We start from the raw sequence: 19,956 nt of genomic DNA on the forward strand, positions 1-19,956 counted from the left end.
AATATTTCATAGCAAAAAATGGGAAAAAATTTTTTTTTGGAATTTTTAACAACTTATCGATTTTTTTTCGAAAATATCTTAAAATGTTCCTTATTTCATCACCTTTTTACCCCCCAAAGGGACAGCAATATTTGTATGAGCTACAAATGAAAAACCAACTCAGAACATGATGAAAAATCATTGATTTATGCACTATTATTATCAGAATTTAGCATAACCCAGGATTAACGACGTGGACGTACATTTAATCCCTTTTTTTTTTTTTTTTTAATTTTTTTTTAATGTTTTTGTATTTTTCAAATTTTTATTTTTTTTTTGTTTTTGTTTTTTATTTAAAATTATCACGTACTTGAATCTAATCTACGTAATCATTTAAAAAAAAAGCAAAAACCAAAAAAAAACAAGGGCCTTGAATACTTATAGTCCGTGTCGGCGATTTTTAGATGGGCGATGTCACACTATAAATGCAGTATTTATGCAAAATTCTGTTCCGATATCTTCACTAGTGCTTACATTATATATGTGGGAATGGTTCGATCCGGCAGCACAGAAAAGAAGAAGACGACGTTGAGTAGTAACTAGTAGTAGTTGAAGACGACGAGCGTGAGTAAGACGTATACGACGTGCAGCGGCCAGTTTTCTTAATCAATAATTCGTTTTAATTCATATTCAAATAATTTAAAGTATTATAATTCATTAACATTCAAATATAAATCATCATTTAAATCATTATAATCATTTTCATTAACTAAAATAAAGTGAAATATATCATTCCACATATATTGTAAGGTAAACGATCAGTTCGACTTCAAAACGTGGTTGTGAACCGATTTGGCCTATTTTCATAACATATCATTGGGATGCAAAGAAAATATTATGAACGGAATTTCATTGAAATTGGTCGAGAAATTTTGGAGATATGGTTTTTGGCCAATAAGTGGGCGGAGCCATACCCATTTAAAATTGTGTAAATCAATTTCAGTGCAGCCTTTCAGTACCATTTATAATGAAATTTAGTAGTTTTGAGACACTTAAGCGGGAAAGGCACTTAAATGCATCCCGCTTAAGTACAGCGAGATACCTACCAAGCTTTTTCTCAGATTTGTCGATCTAATACTTTTATACTCTCGCAACATGTTGCACAGAGAATTATAGTTTTGTTCACATAACGGTTGTTTGTGTCACCAAGAAATAAAAGAGGTAGATATGGGGTTATATATCCGTCTGTCCGTGCAAGCGATAACTTGAGTAAAAATTAAGATATCTTAATGAGACTTGGAACACATATTCCTTGGTACCCTGAGGAGGTTGCTTTCGAAGATGGGCAAAATCTGCCACGCCCACAAAATTGCGAAAACCGAAAACCTATACTGTGTCATAACTAAGCCATAAATAAAGTTATGAAAATAAAATTTGGAACATAGTATCGTATTAGGGAGGGGCACATTTGGATGTAATTTTTTTGAAAAGAGGGTTTGACCCCGCCCCCAAATAGGGTAAAAAATGTATAAACCAAACTTTCTACAGTCGGAACCAATGAAGATAGCGGAATAAAACTTTACACAAATATTGTGAGCTGTGACTTTTCAAGACCTCTGGTATCGAACATGAAGAACTCAGTGCCTAAAGTTAATTTTTCACTGAAAATATGGGTAAATCTCTCAAATATTTTAATGTAATTCATTCCCTCTGAATTTTTTTCTTATCACAGTTTGTCTCTGTAAATCGGGTCATAACTTCCATAACTTCCAGATCCCATATACCTAATTATAGGTTATATAAAATTAAGTGTGCGTATAGTTTTCGATATATTGTATCTTGGTGGTAAAAACGTGTGAAATCGGTTCAGGAATTGCCTCAGTCCCCACATACTATTTATGACGATTTTCGTTATTCTATCGAACTTTATGCCGAATATATGGGTCGAATTGTGTTATATTTATAAAATTACATCAATAAAAGGCGAGATTATAAAAAGTCACTTTTATTTCTTTTTAATAACAAAAAATAGTTACTAATAACAATAAATATGAAAGAAAAACATAACAACACTATGTATATGTTTTACTTCTCTGCCATATATAATGGCTATTTTGAAGACGATAACATTAATATAAACGAATGATTTTGGTTTTAGTAGTTTATATAAGCGTGTATACTTTATTTAATTTAATTTTTTGTGAATTAGGGAGTAGATTAATACTAAAAATTATTACATGGGATTATCTTTGGATATACGTATGTACAGTTTTTTGACAGATTTATACAAATTAAGTTAAATTATAGCAAAATTTCTGACATATTTACATTGAATTATGCTTGAAAACAGTTTTGGAAAAATATATGTGATATATTTAAATAATAATATAATAAATTTGTTATCAAAGAAGGTTAGATAAATTAAATTTGTCGAAGAGGGAAAAAGTTCTTTATAAATTAAGATTAAATATTTGTTATAATTTTCTATTACATAAGTTGAAAACTGGAAATATAAAATAATATAATTTATATATAGCAGCGTGACCGGCACTACCTCTATTTTTAGAAAGTCGAAAGGCTTTATAATGCATTTAATGTTCGTGAACCGCGTCGAAGTGTTGATTTATTGCGCGCTTCGCCAGCGTGTGACGTGATGCCAAATATATCTTCATGGTAACGGTTCTCGTGCTGAAATACAGAAATAATGTTATATGAGTGAAAACGAAGCAGTAACTGTTTCCAATAAGAATAATACTAATAATTGTAATAATAATAATAATAAATAATTATCTTTGAGTTATACAAATGCTTTTCATAAGTGTACTTACCCGCAATGTCAGCAAGAACGCTTCTACTTCCGCTTCTGTTTTTTGTTCTTTTATGGCGATGCAGTTCCTGACGAATGAAAATATATGTAAAATAAATTTTATTGGAATTTGTGAAATAAGCATTACTTAAATCGTTAAAGTAATAGTTATTGACAGGCTATTAAATTATATTACATTATTTGCTTACTTGACGATATACTTCTAAAGTATTAATAATAAAATAAAAGCCACATTAAAGTTAAAACCAACGCATATCTAACAAATTAGTTCTGCTTCTTCATGCAACGTTTCAAGAGGAAAAAAAATCCTTTCAATAACAGCCTCGCTTGCAAAACAATATTAATCGCTGTCACAAGGCTGACAACCCCAATGAACAAGCTTACTCACAGAGAATTTCAAATTCTCCACATTAATTTCAACATTGCATGAACCATTATTCGCTCACCTAATTGTCTGATAGACGTCCTCGGCCATTGTAACATCACCGCAAACATAAATATGTCCCTTCTCTTTGACAATCAGTTGATAGAAGGAGTCAAATTCTTTTTCAATCAGCTGTTGAACATAGGTCTAAAATATAGAAAAGAAAAACCACATTTTAATTTACGAAATAAAGGACATTTGAAAACAAAACAAGTAAGGAAGGGCTAAGTTCGGGTGTAACCGAACATTTTATACTCTCGCAATTTAATGATGTAATTTTATAAAGATAACACAAGTGGACCCATATATTTGGTATAAAGTTCAATAGAATAACGAAAATCATCATAAATAGTATATGGGGACTGAGGTAATTTCTAAACTGATTTCACTCTTTTTCACCACCAAGATACAATGTATCGAAGACTAGACGCTCACTTAATTTAATATTACTTATAATTAGGTATATGGGATCTGGGGGAAGTTATGACCCGATTTTTACCATTTCTGGTACAGAGAGAAGCTGTTATAAGAAACAAATTCAGAGGGAATGAATTACATTAAAATATCTAAGGGATTTACCTATATTTTCGGTGAAAAATTAACATTAGGCACTGAGTTCTACATGTTCGATATCAGGGGCCTTGAAAAGTCATGGTCCGATTTTGACAATTTTTCCACAAGTGATGTCACAGCTCAAATACAGTATTTGTGTAAAGTTTTATTCCGCTAGCTTCATTGTTTCCTTATGAATACATTATAAAGTGAACGAATCAGATGGATTTCAAAATTGAGTTATATGGGAAGTAGACGTAGTTGTGAACCGATTTCGCCCATATTCCACCCGTGTCATCAGGGTGTCAAGAAAGTGTTATATACCGAATTTCATTGAAATCGGTCTAATAGTTCTTGAGATATGGTTTTTGACCCATAAGTGGGCGACGCCACGCCCATTGTAAAAAAATCTCAGTGCAGCTTCCTTCTGCCATTTCTTACGTAAAATTTGGTGTTTCTGATGTTTTTCGTTAGGGAGTTAACCCACTTTTAGTAATTTTCAACCTAACCTTTGTATGGGAGGTGGGAGTGGTTATTATCCGATTTCTTTCATTTTTGGACTGTATAAGGAAATGGCTTAAAGAAACGACTGCAGAAAGTTTGGCTTATATAGCTTTATTGGTTTGCGAGTTATATACAAAAAACCTATTTGGAGGTGGGGTCACGCCCACTTTTCCAAAAAAATTACGTCCAAATTTGCCCCTCCCTAATGGGATCCTATGTTCCAAATTTCATTTTCATAACTTTATTTATGGCTTAGTTATGACACTGTATAGGTTTTCGGTTTCCTCCATTTTGTGGGCGTGGCAGTGGACCGATTTTGCCCATTTTCGAAAGCAACCTCCTCAGGGTGCCAAGGAACATGTGTTCCAAGTTTCATTAAGATATCTTAATTTTTACTCAAGTTATCGCTTGCACGGACAGACGGACAGACGGACGGACGGACAGACATCCGGATTTCAAATCTACTCGTCATCCTGATCATTTATGTATATATAACCCCATATCTAACTCTTATATTTCTTGGTGACACAAACAACCGTTATGTGAACAAAACTATTATACTCTGTGCAACAGGTTGCGAGAGTATAAAAATGTCTCCGCTTATCGGCTATATCTACGCAATGTAGCTACGTAAGAAGTATTAGGATAAGTATATACTAGTATATATAAAATTGCGCTCACTTTTGGTGTTTCTGGATCACGTGACAATGCCAGGAATACTCGATCCAAGATCTTCTCACGTTCCAGCCAAGCCTTTTCCTCAGCATATAAGTCCATATCACGTGTGCGACAACCAAAGAAGAGCCATACCTTCGAGCGTTGCATTTTCAATTCGCGCCAAACTTCCAACTCTTGCCAGAATGAACGGAATGGCGCAATTCCAGTTCCAGGTCCGATAAGTGCCATTGGTTCTGATGTATCCTTCGGCAAGTGGAAGCCGGGAGCGCTTCTTACGAAGAAGTAGAGCGGTTCTTGCGCCTCCATGTTAGCTAAGTAATTGGAGCAGACGCCGAAACGTTCATTGCCGCGTTGATTTTTATATTTTACAATGGCCACGGTCAAATGTATCTCATTAATGACCTTGCGTGGGGACGAGGAAATTGAGTAGAAACGTGATTGTAATGGCATGAGGTTACCGAAGAGTAAACCAGCGGGGGGCTTGCATGAACGGAATTGCTCCAAAACGGTCAGTAATGTGGGTGCATGCAATTGACGCCACTCTTCATATGCTGCAGCATCGGTGCCGAGCTTTTGCAAGCGTTCGGTGTCATAGTTATCATCACAGAAATCAGCCAACAAATTCAACAGATCTTGCTGGGGTGGTGTAGTTATATCAAAGAAATGTGTCAAAAGTGTTCGTGGCGTCTCAGCGGGTATCTTTTCCAATGGCTCCCAGCAATTGAAGGTACCATTGGGTGTTTTCTTCTTTCTCATCACTTGTACTTGTAATATTTCATCGGGATCCTCGAAGCCGGTAAGGCGCTTCAACACGCCATTTACGATATCAGTGCGATTCGCAGGGAAAATACCAACATGGTCACCTGGTTCATAATCCAAGCCGGGAGCATAAATTTCAACCAAAATAGTAGGCTTCTCATCATCCGCAAGTTTGGTAAGATTGCGTGGTGCTGATTTCATCTTATAGCGCTGTACTTTCTTGTTGTGGTACTTAGAAAGTAATTGTTCGACGGTACCTTCGCGCTGCGATGGCACCATACGCACAGTACTCGCTGTAAGTGTGTCGTCGTGGAAGGCATCAGACAATCCCTCTGCATAATCTAAATTAAATGTCTGACAAGCGGACTTAAAAACTTCTGGTGCCCATTTTCGGAATGTTTGCTCTTGTCCACACATCTCGTCACCACAGGTGACCTCAAAAAGTCGTTCCCCACCAAGTTCACCAAGAATTTTGTCTAGATAAATGCCAAAAGCGCAGAAATTCGGATAGGTCGTGGATCCAAGTGCGAAAACGGCGAAACTTTAATGGAAATACAAAAGATATTGTTAATTAATACAAACCATATAACTATGTAAGTTATTATGTAAGTATTTGTCAAATGTCTACAAAAAACATATTTCATTTATGCTCAAGTGTTAAGTTACCGTAGTTTCTTCAATGGCTCCGATTTCTTAAGTTCATCAATATTTAAATTTTGGTATTTAGACGAAGTAACATCAAAGCTGCGGAAAAGAATATAAGAATTCATTAAATTAGTTACATTTTTATTTTGTATTATGTATTTGTTTAAGGGAAATCAGTGTGTTACAAATTCATTTCAAACATATACATATCTATTTCTAAATAAAAACTTATTTACCACTAAACATAAAAAACAAGTATTTATTTGGATATGCTTAAGGGTGTGTGTTAAACTGTGCTTTACAATATATGTATGTACATCAACTAATTTTCATTTGTATACTTACAGAAATATTAACCTTGAATTACGCATGTAATAAGACTTAAGAGTCACAAAAGAATTACATTCAAAAATAAATAAAAAATAAATATATAAATGTTCAAATAAAATGAACCAATGAATTCAGCTATCATTAGTGGGGGAAATGCTAACCCGATTATGCATAAAAAATCAGTAACTCTAACATTTTAGCAACTTTGAATATAATAATGATATGGGATATTTATTTTAAGTTGTATATTGAAATATATGCAAACAGATATGTTTCCCAAATTCGACTAACCTAGTTATAAAAACTTCTAAGATACGAGTGGAATTTGTTATTGTTAAGCGTTGTGTAAACAAAATAAAATCGAATAATAATGTAAATATTTGAACTCTCTTGAGCGAATAAAGCAGGCACTTCTATGACTCCGATTACATAATCATATAATACAAAATACTTAAAGTTAATAATATTCAGGGAGATCCTAGAATGAAGTGTCTTACTAGTAGATTATGAAAGGATTTCACTGGCAGATGGCAAACGGATAATTTTGATTGACATTAACCTACATGTACGGTTTGTTTTCTCCGAGGCAACATGGTCAGATGTTTATTTGTTTGACAGACAAATAAGTAATTATTTAATTGTGGCCTGAGGTGAAATTGGCTTAAAGGATTTAAAGAAGCACAATTGTGAAGTGAAAAATATCATTATGAAGTATTATTTTCGTATATATAGAATATGTATGTTTCTTTTTTCTTGAGTTGAACTTCGTCTAAAAGTCTAATTTAATAAATCCGATAAAATGTCTTATCCCTCATTATTCTAAAAGGAAATTTTTAGCAAAAATGACAATTAAGTCAACGACGAGAAGTTTTATTATACTCTATGCTCGAACTACTTACCCTCCGTCCTTGTTAGTTGCTGTATTCTCACGGAGGTCGTACAAATCTTGAGAGAAGAGCTGTTATCGCGCGCAAAACAGCAATGATGCAGCAGAATTGAATTGAAGTAATTGATGCAGAGTCACAGGCAAAAGACAAATGGCAATGATGATGAATCAACAGTTCACGTCAACGAAAATACGAACAAGCAAAAGAAAAACGTGTCATTAGTTGAAAGCAACTGGGAGCATTAGCAGCTCATTAATGTCAGAGTAAATGCAAAGATATATAAGTTACGTATCCGCACTGTGGGCACGTTGACATGCGTCGGCAGATGAGGGTTGCTAATTGAAGTTTTTGTGAGTGTTTTTATTTAACTTACCTCGCCATTCTCTGGTGGGTCGCCATTACCAAATGTGGAGGCAACCACTAGGAAGAGTGACTCGTGCTCTATTTTGGAAATATCGTAATCTGCCATGCAGTGGATCTGAAATAAAACAAAAGCAAATATTTTGTAAAAATATATATTATTATATATATGTACATTTCTCAAATAAAAAATGACGACAGAAAAAATAAGACTCAACAAAAGATCGCTCACTCTAAATGCTCACTAAAATAACTATTATTAAAAAAATTAAGTATACAGACAGCGAATGAATTCACCACATAATAGGTAGCACTAAGAGGTGGTGATATATCGATCTGTTCTACATGAAGATCGTCTGCACTCAGGGCTAGTTAAATTTAAAGTACTAATTATTTTTCACTTCGAGTTATTTATGTTATCACATAGAGTCTTTAAAAATGTACGCATATCTTTTATCTCTTTATTATACTGAACTTTCAACTCTTAATTTAATAAGCCTAAAAGTATGCATTCAAAAAGAGAAATATGTATAAACGATCGTACTTCTCTCATTCACCTCACTAACCGCACTATAAAGGTAACATATTTAGCAAGTCAAACCATGAGTATGTTTAACGCGTTCTTTATTAACTATATTTGCTAGTTTTCTACGTGTACTTCAGTGTGTGTGTGCGTATTCGTGTGTTTGTGTAATGTTGCTCGTTGCCGTCGGATGTGTGAACCACTTCGTGTGTCAACAAATACACTCATCAATTATGCCCAAACCGAAAGACACATCCCCCTCCTTAGGGTGATGTTGTTTTTGCACGTTTGCTGCCACAACAATACCAAAAGCACAGCAATTACACAGACGCATCTATTTGCTTGATATGCAGTAAGCTAAGTACTTTTGCCCCAACATATCGATCTGAGCCAAATGTCTATTAAATTTGTTATTTATACGTGCCGTTAAAGCTGCGGAAACGCACAATTACACACAATCACTTGTTCATCGCGCACTCAGGGAATGCGGAGGCGGTGACGTTTCGTACATGTGCTAAACGAGAATTTATGTGTCATTGGTAATGGCTTGGCATTATCGACAGCTCAGCACAGGTAGATCGCACAACGGCAAACTATGCGTAACGGTATAAGTGTGTCAGTTTCATTGTGATTAGTGACAGTTGATGAAGGATTTTCTTTAAATTTAAAAAATGATTAATTTGATGTTTATTGAAACGGAGCATCCTTCCTCGTGGAAAGTTTAAGGGAGATGAGAATAATAAGTTACTCTCTTACCAAAGCTACTTTAAATATATTTCCTAATCAGGTTTCAACTTACTTGTGTATTGAAGGCGTGTCCCAGCAACTCAGATAGTTGCTTGGCATATTGTTCAGATTTGCCGGTCTCAGTGGCATACAAGACGGTGGCTTTAATACGTTTGGCCAAAGCACGCGTGTATAGAATGGATGTGAAGATGACAGCTCTGAAAAATTTAAAAATATATTTAAGTTTTTAGTATACCCTGCAGTCAGAATTGTTATAAATGTGTAATTAAAAAGAATTAATATGATTTTAAAAAGAAATAACGTTAATTAAAAAATTGGTGAAACTGTATTCCAGTTTCGAAGTGCGATTTCATATTTGTGTTTAATTAGCCAGTAAGAATATTTGAACAATAGTATTTTACAACAACTTCAAATGCTAACACATTAAAAGCAGTCATACATAATGTGTATATGTAAATATATAAGCTTGCTTCCGCTTGAATTTACTGGTTCGCTCTCTGCAAACAGATCCGTAATCCACTTAAGGGATAATCTTCTTATAGTATGAATTAAGCAGACGCGCAGCAAAAACAATGCAAAATGCAAAAGCATATTTCACTTTTTGCATTTTGAAAATTATCCCATAGTGTTACAGCGCGTTACCACTCTCTTTTACATACATATGTACACTTTTATGTATATATCTCTGTGGGGGTTTCAAATATTTTAAAACAACACGACGTATTAATATTTGTTTAGGAATTCGTCTAACTCGACTAAAATATTTTAAATTAGTATTACCATTTTGGTAATCTATTTCATTTATTCCTTCAAACTTTTTTTTCTAAACTTCAAACTCTAAAATAAATACTTTTGCTTACCTTGCAATTTGCTTAAAGTTGAATTTGCGTCTGGGTTTGATTTCGCCACGCTCTTTCTCCCACACATGCACCCGCCAAGCAGGATGTTGATATTCGAATGATGGCCTCAAATAGTACAGTGCGAATTCTTGATGGTAAACGGGTGTCACAGAACCGGATAGTGGTGGAACAATCCAAATCCAATCAGCCGGACAACCGTTGCTAAAATATAATTACAGAAATTTATATTTTAATTTATGTTATGCTTAAAGAATTAAAAGTTTCTTAAAAACCATAAAATCAATTTTAACAATTATATTGTCAAACTACCAACCGGTACTTAAATATTATAAAAGACAAATTTTTTTTTGGTTTTCTAAAAATCCTTGGTTTAGTTTTACCTACCGTGTTTTGGATTCGTTTTCGAAATGTTTCATGAAATTTTCACTTGCAGTGTGATGATCCAAAATAGTAATATTTCGACTTTGGAATGAGTGCAATACGGCCAAATTGACCTCAACCAATGCTTTATCTTTCCACAAAGAAGAAGTTGTGCGTGTGTCAAGTTCCATTTTATTGGCAACGGTCTTTAAATATATAATTAAAATAATAAGATATGAAATAATTTTATATGGCAAACTTTAACATTTTATACAAAATATATACTTTTTCGATTCAACCAATAAGTGTCAAATATTAGAGTTTTTAGATTGCATATGAGCAGTTTTTGTTGTTTTCTCAATACTAACCTCCAACACGTTACGTCGATTTGAATCACACAAGTTACGGCAACCGATTTCCGTGGACATGTACCAACCGCTGAATGCGGCTGCGGTAAATTGAATGCCGCCCACATCAAACATCATGGATGAGACAGCTGGTAGAGCATACCAACGCAAACCGAGTTCGGCGAACCACTCGTACCTATGAAGAAGAAGAGAATGTGACGTTAATAATACTATTTTTTTAAATACGACGTACTGATATTGCATTACAATATTTGCATATAATGGTATAACATTAAACCATAACCTTTCAAGTACTTTTTGGTATTTTTGTACTTTGTACTTGTTCTACTACATTTAGTGTTTCTATAACATTGGGATTGAACATACTTCCATATTAATATACTCACTTTGGATGAGAGAAGGGTACTTGTAATATCAAATCAGCTGGGTATTCGAATAATTCCGGGTCTTCACCATTAACGGAAACTACCAGAGGCAGAATATCCCATTCAGTGCCTTTGCTCTTCCAACCCAACTTCAAGCAGACCTAGAAAGCAAGATTATACAAAATGCTGTTCATTAGAATGCTCCTTTTAAGAGTAAACTATTATTTAATTTTTTTAATTAAGACAGGTACTCGTATCAAGAATCATAGAATTGAAATATATAGCGATATGTACGAGTCGCTAGTTCTTTGAAAAATAAGCAAATAGCAATACAGCTACTAATTTGAGTGCTTTGAAAAGTGTATAGGGAATCCCGACTGTCTATAAATATTTAAAAAATTGCAAATAATTGCTCATACTCGTTTTACACTTCATGAGTAATTTATAGAATATTATAAACAATGAAAACATTACATCACTTCTTAGATCTTTGTATATCGAAAGTGAAATGTTGGTGAAGTACTTTCTGCAATTATCATAAGTGTAAATACATCATAAGTACTTGTGGCTACATCTTGAATTAGTGGGAATACCCTTAATCTTCATATATATTTACATATGATATTACGTAATGCTCATAATATTTTTATACTTACGCAACAAGTTGCACAGATAAATAATAGTTATAATAGTTTTGTTCACAGAATGGTATATGCTTCAAAGGGTGTTATACATTAAAAAAAAATAATAAATTACGGGAGTACAAAATGTTCGGTAACACCCGAAGTTAGCCCTTCTTTACTTGTTTATTATTAGTTTAACCATTATGAACTTACATCAGTGAATTCTACATTAATGGGATCACCAACAATCGAACCGTCGCTCTGCCTATAACCAGCATAGGAAATGAGTTGGCTATTCCAAATGCGATAATCGTGAAGGCCGTCCGTACGTTGGGGGAAAATCGTAATGGCAGAACTGCGATAAAAATTAAATAAGAAGTATTAGTAAATAAAAAAGTGAAATAAACGTTATAAAAGTTAAATAATAGTCTGAATCATAACAAAATAAATGACATTTTAAAACTGACAAATCTGGAGAAAAGTTAATGCTATGATATGACTATAACTATGATATAAGATGAGAAAAGTTCGTGTTGTAAAGCAGGGGAGTATATGTATTATATATCGCTGTTTCATAAGCTGTCAAGCTTATAAAAGCTAAATAAGGCAGGTAAGAATGAACCGCCAATATATTCTACCCAATTCTGTTCGAGTTGACTTGATTGGACATTTTGCCAATTGGAAGAAATGTAGACAACTTTTATCAGATATGTTATTTATTTGCACGAGGAAAGAAAAGTATATGCTATTACGCAAAGATCAATCATTTTTATACTCTCGCAACAAAGTTGCTATAGAGAGTATTATAGTTTTGTTCACATAACGGTTGTTTGTGTCACCCAGAAATTAAAGAGTTAGACATGGGGTTATGTATATATAAATGATCAGGATGACGAGTGGAGTTGAAATCCGGATGTCTGTCTGTCTGTCCGTCCGTCTGTCTGTCGGTCCGTACAAGCGATAACTTGAGTAAAAATTTAGATATCTTAATGAAAAACAACAACAAAAACAAAATGGCGAAAACCGAAAACTTATAATGTGCCATAACTAAGTCTTAAATAAAGTTATAAAAGTAAAATTTGGTACAAAGCACTGGGAAGGGGCACATTTGGATGTTATTTTTTTTGAGCAAGTGGACGTGGCCACGTCCTTACTATGGTTTTTACATATCTTGTAAACTGCTAAAGTTATATCAAAAAACTTTCTAGGGTCGTTTCGTTTAGGCTCTTCCTTTTGCAGTTCAAAAATGGACAAATTATAACAACGCCCTCTTCCCAGTCAAAGGTTATGTTTAAAACTACTAAAAACGCTTTAATTCACTAGGGAAAAGCATCAGAAACCTTAAATTTGCACTAAAATTGGTATTCACAAGTTGAAATGGGCGTGCCTCCGCCCACTTATGGGTAAAACACCATATTTCCAAAACTACTCGACCAATTTCAATGAAAATCGGTGCGTAATATTTTGCTGGAATCCAAATGATATGTTGTGAAAATAGGGCAAATCGGTTCACAACCACGCCTACTTCCTATATACCAGAACTGCGAAGCCAATTTGAATCGTTTACTTTACAATATATAAGTTAAGTGAAATATCGGAACAGAACTTATACAATATGAGGAACATATATACAATATGAGGACCCCAGTGCTTCCAATATATTTCTTAGGTAAGTCTCTCAGATATTTGGAAGAAAGTCTAAATGGCATATTTCTCTTTCAATAATATGTCTCCGTACTAAAAATTTGTGAAATCGAGTCATAACTTCTCCTAGCTCCCATATACCTAATATTAGGGTTTCCAACTTTCAATGGACTTTATACCATATATAGGACGAATATGTGTCACATATTGTGTGTTATATTAATAAAATTAGATAAATAAATTGCGAGAGTATAAAATGCTCGGTTATACCCGAACTTAGTCCTTCCTTACTTGTTGTTTTTGTATTACCTATCTTTTCTAGCCCTGCCGCTCGAAATAATAAAAACATCCGAATTTAAGTCAATTTCAACAGACACATTTGTAGTATTTCGCGATTTACTTTACAAACTTTGATTTGAGTCGAGAATTATTTATTTTACCCACTCAAGCTCAATTACCTGTGATTGACAATAAGCATAGGCATGTTCAATATAATATTTCACAGTGGACATGGGTGCGATGCATATATATAATATATATGTATGTGCTCAAAAGAGGGCGTTTAAGTTTATTGAATTTTCTACAATTTAATTAGTAAGTTTGATGGACATTTTATTACAGCGATACCTCATCATCTTTTTTCTACTGATCTACTGACTCATTCAGAACTATTCATTGCGGTAAACAAAAGTCAATATTTATAAACAATTTAAAGTAATTTTGTAATTGACCGCAATTAATAAGCAATAACACAAAAGCGTATGTAATTACAGGGTGAGACAATGGCCTTTTGCATACAACGCATAATACAGAAAACTTACATAAATTATTGTAAAGTTTATACCACTTTAGACACAAACAAACATAATATACTTCACTTGAGAACATAGTGATGACCTATTGACCACCAATTGTTGGTCCTTTTATTATTAATAATAATATTAATTTTTTAATTGCAATAACTACTGTCGTCACACCCTATACGTGTTTTATATTTACAATTTTAGTGCAATACTAATTGCAAATGATGAGGTTTGAACCCATTGAGAGTCGTTTCTGAATTTGCTTATCACCTTTGTTACTTCGTAAATATATACATAAATTGTTTGCATAGCTTTGAAATGTATGTAAATGTGTACGAATAAATACAATTATACATTTCTGATTAATTTTAATAGCTTCACAAGCCTTGTGACTAGTGAGATGCTAGTTTGCGTTTAAATCCAGCACGTGATGCTGTCGGATTGATAATAGGGCAATTTAAAATATATATAGACATATGTATATGCATAGCATATACTATGTAGATCATGTTATTGTCCCAACATAAATTAATACAAGACATAAATAAGTTTGGTTAGAAACAAAATTCACATAAATTTTTTTTTTTTTATTTTTAAAACGAATTTCGGTTATATAAGGGTACTCATAGCAACTACTCTTACGCTTAAATAATGAGGTTCGTTATACTCTTTACGAGCCAAATTCACTTACCGAATGTTACCCTTGTTCGTGCCGTATTTGATATGATTACACAAGACCTCAAACATGCCCTTTGTGGTGGTCACATGCCGACAATCAAATACCTAAAAGACATTTGTACAAGAAATAATTTAATATAAATGATTGATTCATTTCAGTTCAAAATTATCACAAATTTGATTATTCGAATATAGGTAAACATTATTGGTGGAAATGTTAGTCTAATTAAATAGTTGAATTTAGTAATAGGAAGTACAAACTGGTTAACTTCTGACAGTGGCATAATAAAGTAACTGTTTCCTTAATATTTATATTAAGACTCGCCAGCATTTCAGTATTCGTTAAAAAAAAGAAACTTTAATTTAAAAAACTATCTTCGAAAGGACTTTTATATTAGGAAAATTTATATTAGAAATGCTTTATAATTTGATTAGTTTCTATTTAAATAATGTTTACTGAAAGATAATATCTCTAATTAGTTCCTGTTTTTTACCTTCAATTTTGACCACTGAATGCGTCCAATACAACGGGATGCATTACGCCAAGCCGCCTTCGCACCAAAAGTTAATTCAGCCTCGGTCAACTGATATTCGCCAGTTGCTTCAATACTCTTCTGCACCTCCCTCCAGCGAGCCTCATGGCGTGGACTAGATCCTCTGTAATAATGAAATTGATAATTTGATGAGAATGGATATAATTGTCATTGCATAGCTGACGTTATAATATTTTAAGATTCATAATTATTTAAGGAGAATTTCTACTTTGACATAGTTAGGAGTTAAGATGATTCTAAAATATTTCAACATGAAGAAAACACACATTTCAAATATTATCAAAATATGTTTACCTCAAATAATTAATTATTTACAAAAAAGTTTTTACTAGAATTCAGATAGATGCTAGAGGTGTATGCATTTTGATAATATTTAGTTAAACCACATTAAGGGGTCAAGCCAGTGAAGAAATAATTTTCTTTTATTCAGATTGGCGTAATTCCTTAACATGTTTATACATATATGTATATTTATAGTTCTACTTACTTTTTCATTGAAGTAAAATATTGCTCCAGAAAGTCCTTAGCTTGGTCGAGAACCTCTTCTTGTGGACGAGGCTCTAAAGAAGCCGTGTAGAATCCCATAACACTGCTCATACATGTTGATTTAGAGCAAGATAAATTCTTTATATAAAAGTAAATAAAAGGAAAAAGTTAATGATCATATTATCTATGGACTAAATTGTAAAAAATTGCTTTCAAATTATTTGACTAAAAATGCGAAAATTTTAGTATTTGAACAATTTAAAACTATTCTGCGATTTACTTCAGATTTGATATTAATAAGTAAAGTATAGAATTTTTTTTGAATATAACTAATAAAAATTCGCATTACTTTTCTAAAAAGTTTTGAAACGTATTAGAGTATTGTGTCACCTCTTATTTAGAAAATAATATGAATATAAATATTTTCTTTAAATATGTTTAAATATTATTTCGTCCTGTTTGATTTTATTTTCGCACAGCTTTTGTCACTTAAGTCACTAGTTTTGGCATTTATAAATCACAAAACTTTATAAGGATTAAAAACAGTTATATCGTCCATCGAAACTGATAAACATATCTATCATTATTAAGGACCTTAAGCCACTTCGCTAGCATTTATTGAATCTATAATTTTTATTGTTGCAATTTAAAAAAGAATGTTGGTGTCTTCACACTTTTATTCACCTCTTGTCCTTTCAAATGCAATTTGTCATACACTTCCGGTTTTCCTTCAATATTCTTCAAACGAATTGGGCGTTGCATGTGCATTATCGGGCAGCCCTTTGATGTTGATGGACCTGCATCATTTTTCTTGTGTTCATTCAGCTCTTCAGTTAGTTGCATATATTGATTGAGATGATTCAATTGCTTCAAATGCACGCTAATATCCTCCAAACGGTTCGCCAGGACATCTTCGCCTTTATCGACTTGCGATTCGGCCAGTTGCAAAGCGAGTTCTTCATCAATGACCAAAGAGAGGTCATCCTGTTTACCCAAAGTTGTTGATGGCATTTTAAGGCGGCGCAAAAATTACAAACGATTCTTTGATATGAAAATTTTTTTTTGCTACGAGTGTTTTTGCTTTGAGTTTTTAACTTGTATTTTTTACACGTGTGTATTAATAAATATGTCTTTTAATTTGCAGATCCTTGAAAACACGACACACTAACACGAACTGGATAATTAAATAATTTTTTCTTTGAATATTTTAAATATTTTCGAAAGCACTGCTTTCTTTACTTCACTTGAAATTGTTAATTAAAATGTATTGAATTTCCTTCTTTGTTTTAAGTTATAATTTTTTTTTAACTTTGCGTCAGGACTCAATCTGCACTCAGAGTAGCACTGCACAGGACTGTGTTTAATGCAATATGTGTTTAATAGAATTCCGTATTTGGCAAATGTTGCCTTATTTGGCGACCAGCACCGACTGTACTCAAGTTGCGCGAGCCGAGGGTTTATGTAAATTCACAAATCTTACGAATTGTTTGTCTGCCTCAGCTGACTGCGGCATCATATGCGTCGAGGCTTAGCAAAAAAAAACAATAACAGGAAAACCGACCATAATGAAAACAAAGATAAGGCCGTGCTTCGGCTGAGTTCACTTTTCGATGTGTGAAATCACAACAAAATACCTTCATCGTCATCCATGTCACATGGTCAACAACAAATGCACGTGATAATATATTCTCAACTATGTATGGGCTTGTGTCTCTATGCATGTGTTGGTGAGATAAGCAATTTGAAAACACAAACACGAAGCTTTAGAAGACACTTAAACGTTGACTCTTAAATGGCCATGAAAAGTCAATTAAATTCCGAGTTCAAAAAGGCATAGCTTTCTAAGATGGTATTCTATATACAAAAAAGCAATACATATATATTACTTCTTTAAATATTTTTTTATAAAGGGATTTGTGAAAGTAATGCATGTATTTGATTTTATATTTACGTAAATATGTACATTACTTTTAATTGTAAATTTCATATGTTCAATGTGAAAAGAGTTCTTCTATTGTTGTTTCTGCAAAAAAAAAATAATAATAATTAATCATACCTATTCTAGTTTCTTAAGAATGTTACTTGCAAGAATCTAATCCGATCTATATTCGCTGGCCACCTACTACTTTATGACTCAATAGGTGAATTATACATGAAGCTCGTTGAGATATTTGTTCGGTTGAAATGAGAACAAATGGACAATAATAATATCGTGTTTTCTTTCAAAGTGTAAGTACTGAACTCGAGTAACAGTAGAATCTTTCGTGAATTTTCTAATTATCCACTGTTAGAGACATGAATATCATAATTTAATATTGTCGTTTAGAACTTTGAATTTAAGTCAAGCAGGAATTAGTTTAAAAATCCTGAACTGAAACAAAACCGTTATGTATAAAGGAAATTATACTTTGTTTTATATTTTTTCGCCAGCGGTTAGTTAAAAATTTTAAGAATTTTGAAAATACAAAAACACTATGAGGGAACAACTCACTATCCGCAAGAAGTTTTAAAAAATGTGGAAAATTTGACTTGACTATATGTGTACGTTAATACAATTAATACGAGTAGTTTCATTCCTTAAATGACAATCACGATTTCTTCGAATTTCTTATTTTCACTCTTCAATGAATAATATTAATCAATACTGGAAAGTTATAGGAATAGGAAATTACCAGGCATTTCTGTTTAACAAATAGAACCATCTGGTTGAAATTTATTCAAAGTTTATAACATGACGTTACTTACAGTAAGTAGATCAGTTAAGTGTCATTTATAAGAAAGTGTGATTAATGTTTATGTTTTAAATGAAAAACAGATATTGCTAACGTTTATGAATGTGAGTAGAATGCTGCCGAACATTTGGCAAGTGCAGCACAAGCTATTCGGTACTATCGCAACATGTTGCAAAGAGTAAAACATTTTTTTTCTCTACCAGAGTGGCCAGGAACGATTCCACGCTACATGGTGCAAGCAGCTTACGGCTTCAGGTTTTAGATCAAGCATCCTCTGGGTAGTCCACAACCATCCAATTGGAAGCGAGCTAAAATGAGAAGACGAAACAAATATCGAATATATTGTGATAGACGATGAAGACTTCAGTGTTCGTTCGCGAGTTCTGAGGACCAAATATCGAATCGGATCACTATGTGATAGCAAAAGAAGAATGTCCGACAACAAAAGACTGCCAAGCAGTTTTCTAATCGACTGCACTACTGCTCTATGAGAGCACTATCTTGATATAAGAGAACTATGGAACGGCATCTCAAACTCACTGCGTACCACTGCAGCAGACAATAGGATTTCGGCAAGGCCAAGAAACGAGCTGGTACGATGGGGATTGCCGTTTCACAGTGGAGAGAAAGACTGCCTACCGTCAATCTTGCGATCGACCACAACACCTGCGGGAAGCGGGACGCATTTGCAGACAAAACAGGAAAGAGGCCGAAATACGAGAGCATAAAGATCTTGAGAAGCTGGCCGATATGGATAATGCTTGAAGTATTCTCATGGTAGTAATCTGATCACTGATGTGTAGGACATACTGGGATTATGGAGGGAACACTTCTCCGACCTGCTGAATGACAGTGACAGTACAACACCAGGATATGGTGAACCCGATATGAGAAAGTTTAAAGCCCACCATCAACAAACTGATTGGAACTTATCAGTATGGATTAGACCTGGAAAACCTACAACTGACCCGATATTCACCATGCGCCAAATCTTGTGAAAAAATCGAAACACACCATTCTTTCGTCGATTTTAAATCTGCTTTAATAGCACGAAAAAAACTGCTTCTATGCTGCTATGTCTGGATTTGACATCGCCGCAGAACTATGTAAACTGACGATAAGCAACACCAAAATTTACGAAAATAGAGAAGGTACAATATTCTATAAGAGTATACAACTGCTGGCGTATGCTGATTATATTGATATCATTGGCTTGAATAACCACATAGCTAGTTATGCTTTTTCCAGATAGCTTTTCAGGAAAGTAT

The 19,956-nt window shown here is 33.5% G+C and overlaps 1 protein-coding gene across 1 annotated transcript; it reads right to left on the bottom strand.

Moving 5' to 3' along the window:
• Positions 1 to 2,125: 2,125 nt before the first annotated feature.
• LOC105220331 (nitric oxide synthase) lies at positions 2,126 to 17,395 on the bottom strand. Its single transcript, XM_011196773.3, has 17 exons — positions 16,641 to 17,395; positions 15,958 to 16,094; positions 15,411 to 15,573; positions 14,930 to 15,021; positions 12,005 to 12,146; positions 11,190 to 11,329; positions 10,804 to 10,978; positions 10,460 to 10,641; positions 10,076 to 10,276; positions 9,268 to 9,412; positions 7,959 to 8,063; positions 7,598 to 7,656; positions 6,390 to 6,467; positions 4,968 to 6,264; positions 3,253 to 3,377; positions 2,808 to 2,874; positions 2,126 to 2,667 (listed from the first exon to the last, which is right to left on the bottom strand). Exons 1-17 carry the CDS (start codon positions 16,965 to 16,967, stop codon positions 2,560 to 2,562), a joined length of 3,543 nt encoding a protein of 1,180 aa, XP_011195075.1. The 5' UTR covers positions 16,968 to 17,395; the 3' UTR covers positions 2,126 to 2,559.
• Between the last annotated feature and the right edge of the window lie 2,561 nt (positions 17,396 to 19,956).

The sequence above is a fragment of the Zeugodacus cucurbitae genome, chromosome 3 (genome assembly GCF_028554725.1).
Source record: "Zeugodacus cucurbitae isolate PBARC_wt_2022May chromosome 3, idZeuCucr1.2, whole genome shotgun sequence".
Taxonomy (NCBI): Eukaryota; Metazoa; Arthropoda; class Insecta; order Diptera; family Tephritidae; genus Zeugodacus; species Zeugodacus cucurbitae.

Coding starts and splice junctions, on each gene's coding strand:
- LOC105220331 (XM_011196773.3), bottom strand. CDS start 16,967: ATGCCATCAACAACTTTGGGTAAACAGGATGACCTCTCTTTGGTCATT. Junction 16,095..16,640: donor TGCATTTGAAAGGACAAGAG/GTGAATAAAAGT, acceptor TTTTATATAAAG/AATTTATCTTGCTCTAAATC. Junction 7,657..7,958: donor ACCCACCAGAGAATGGCGAG/GTAAGTTAAATA, acceptor GCGCGATAACAG/CTCTTCTCTCAAGATTTGTA.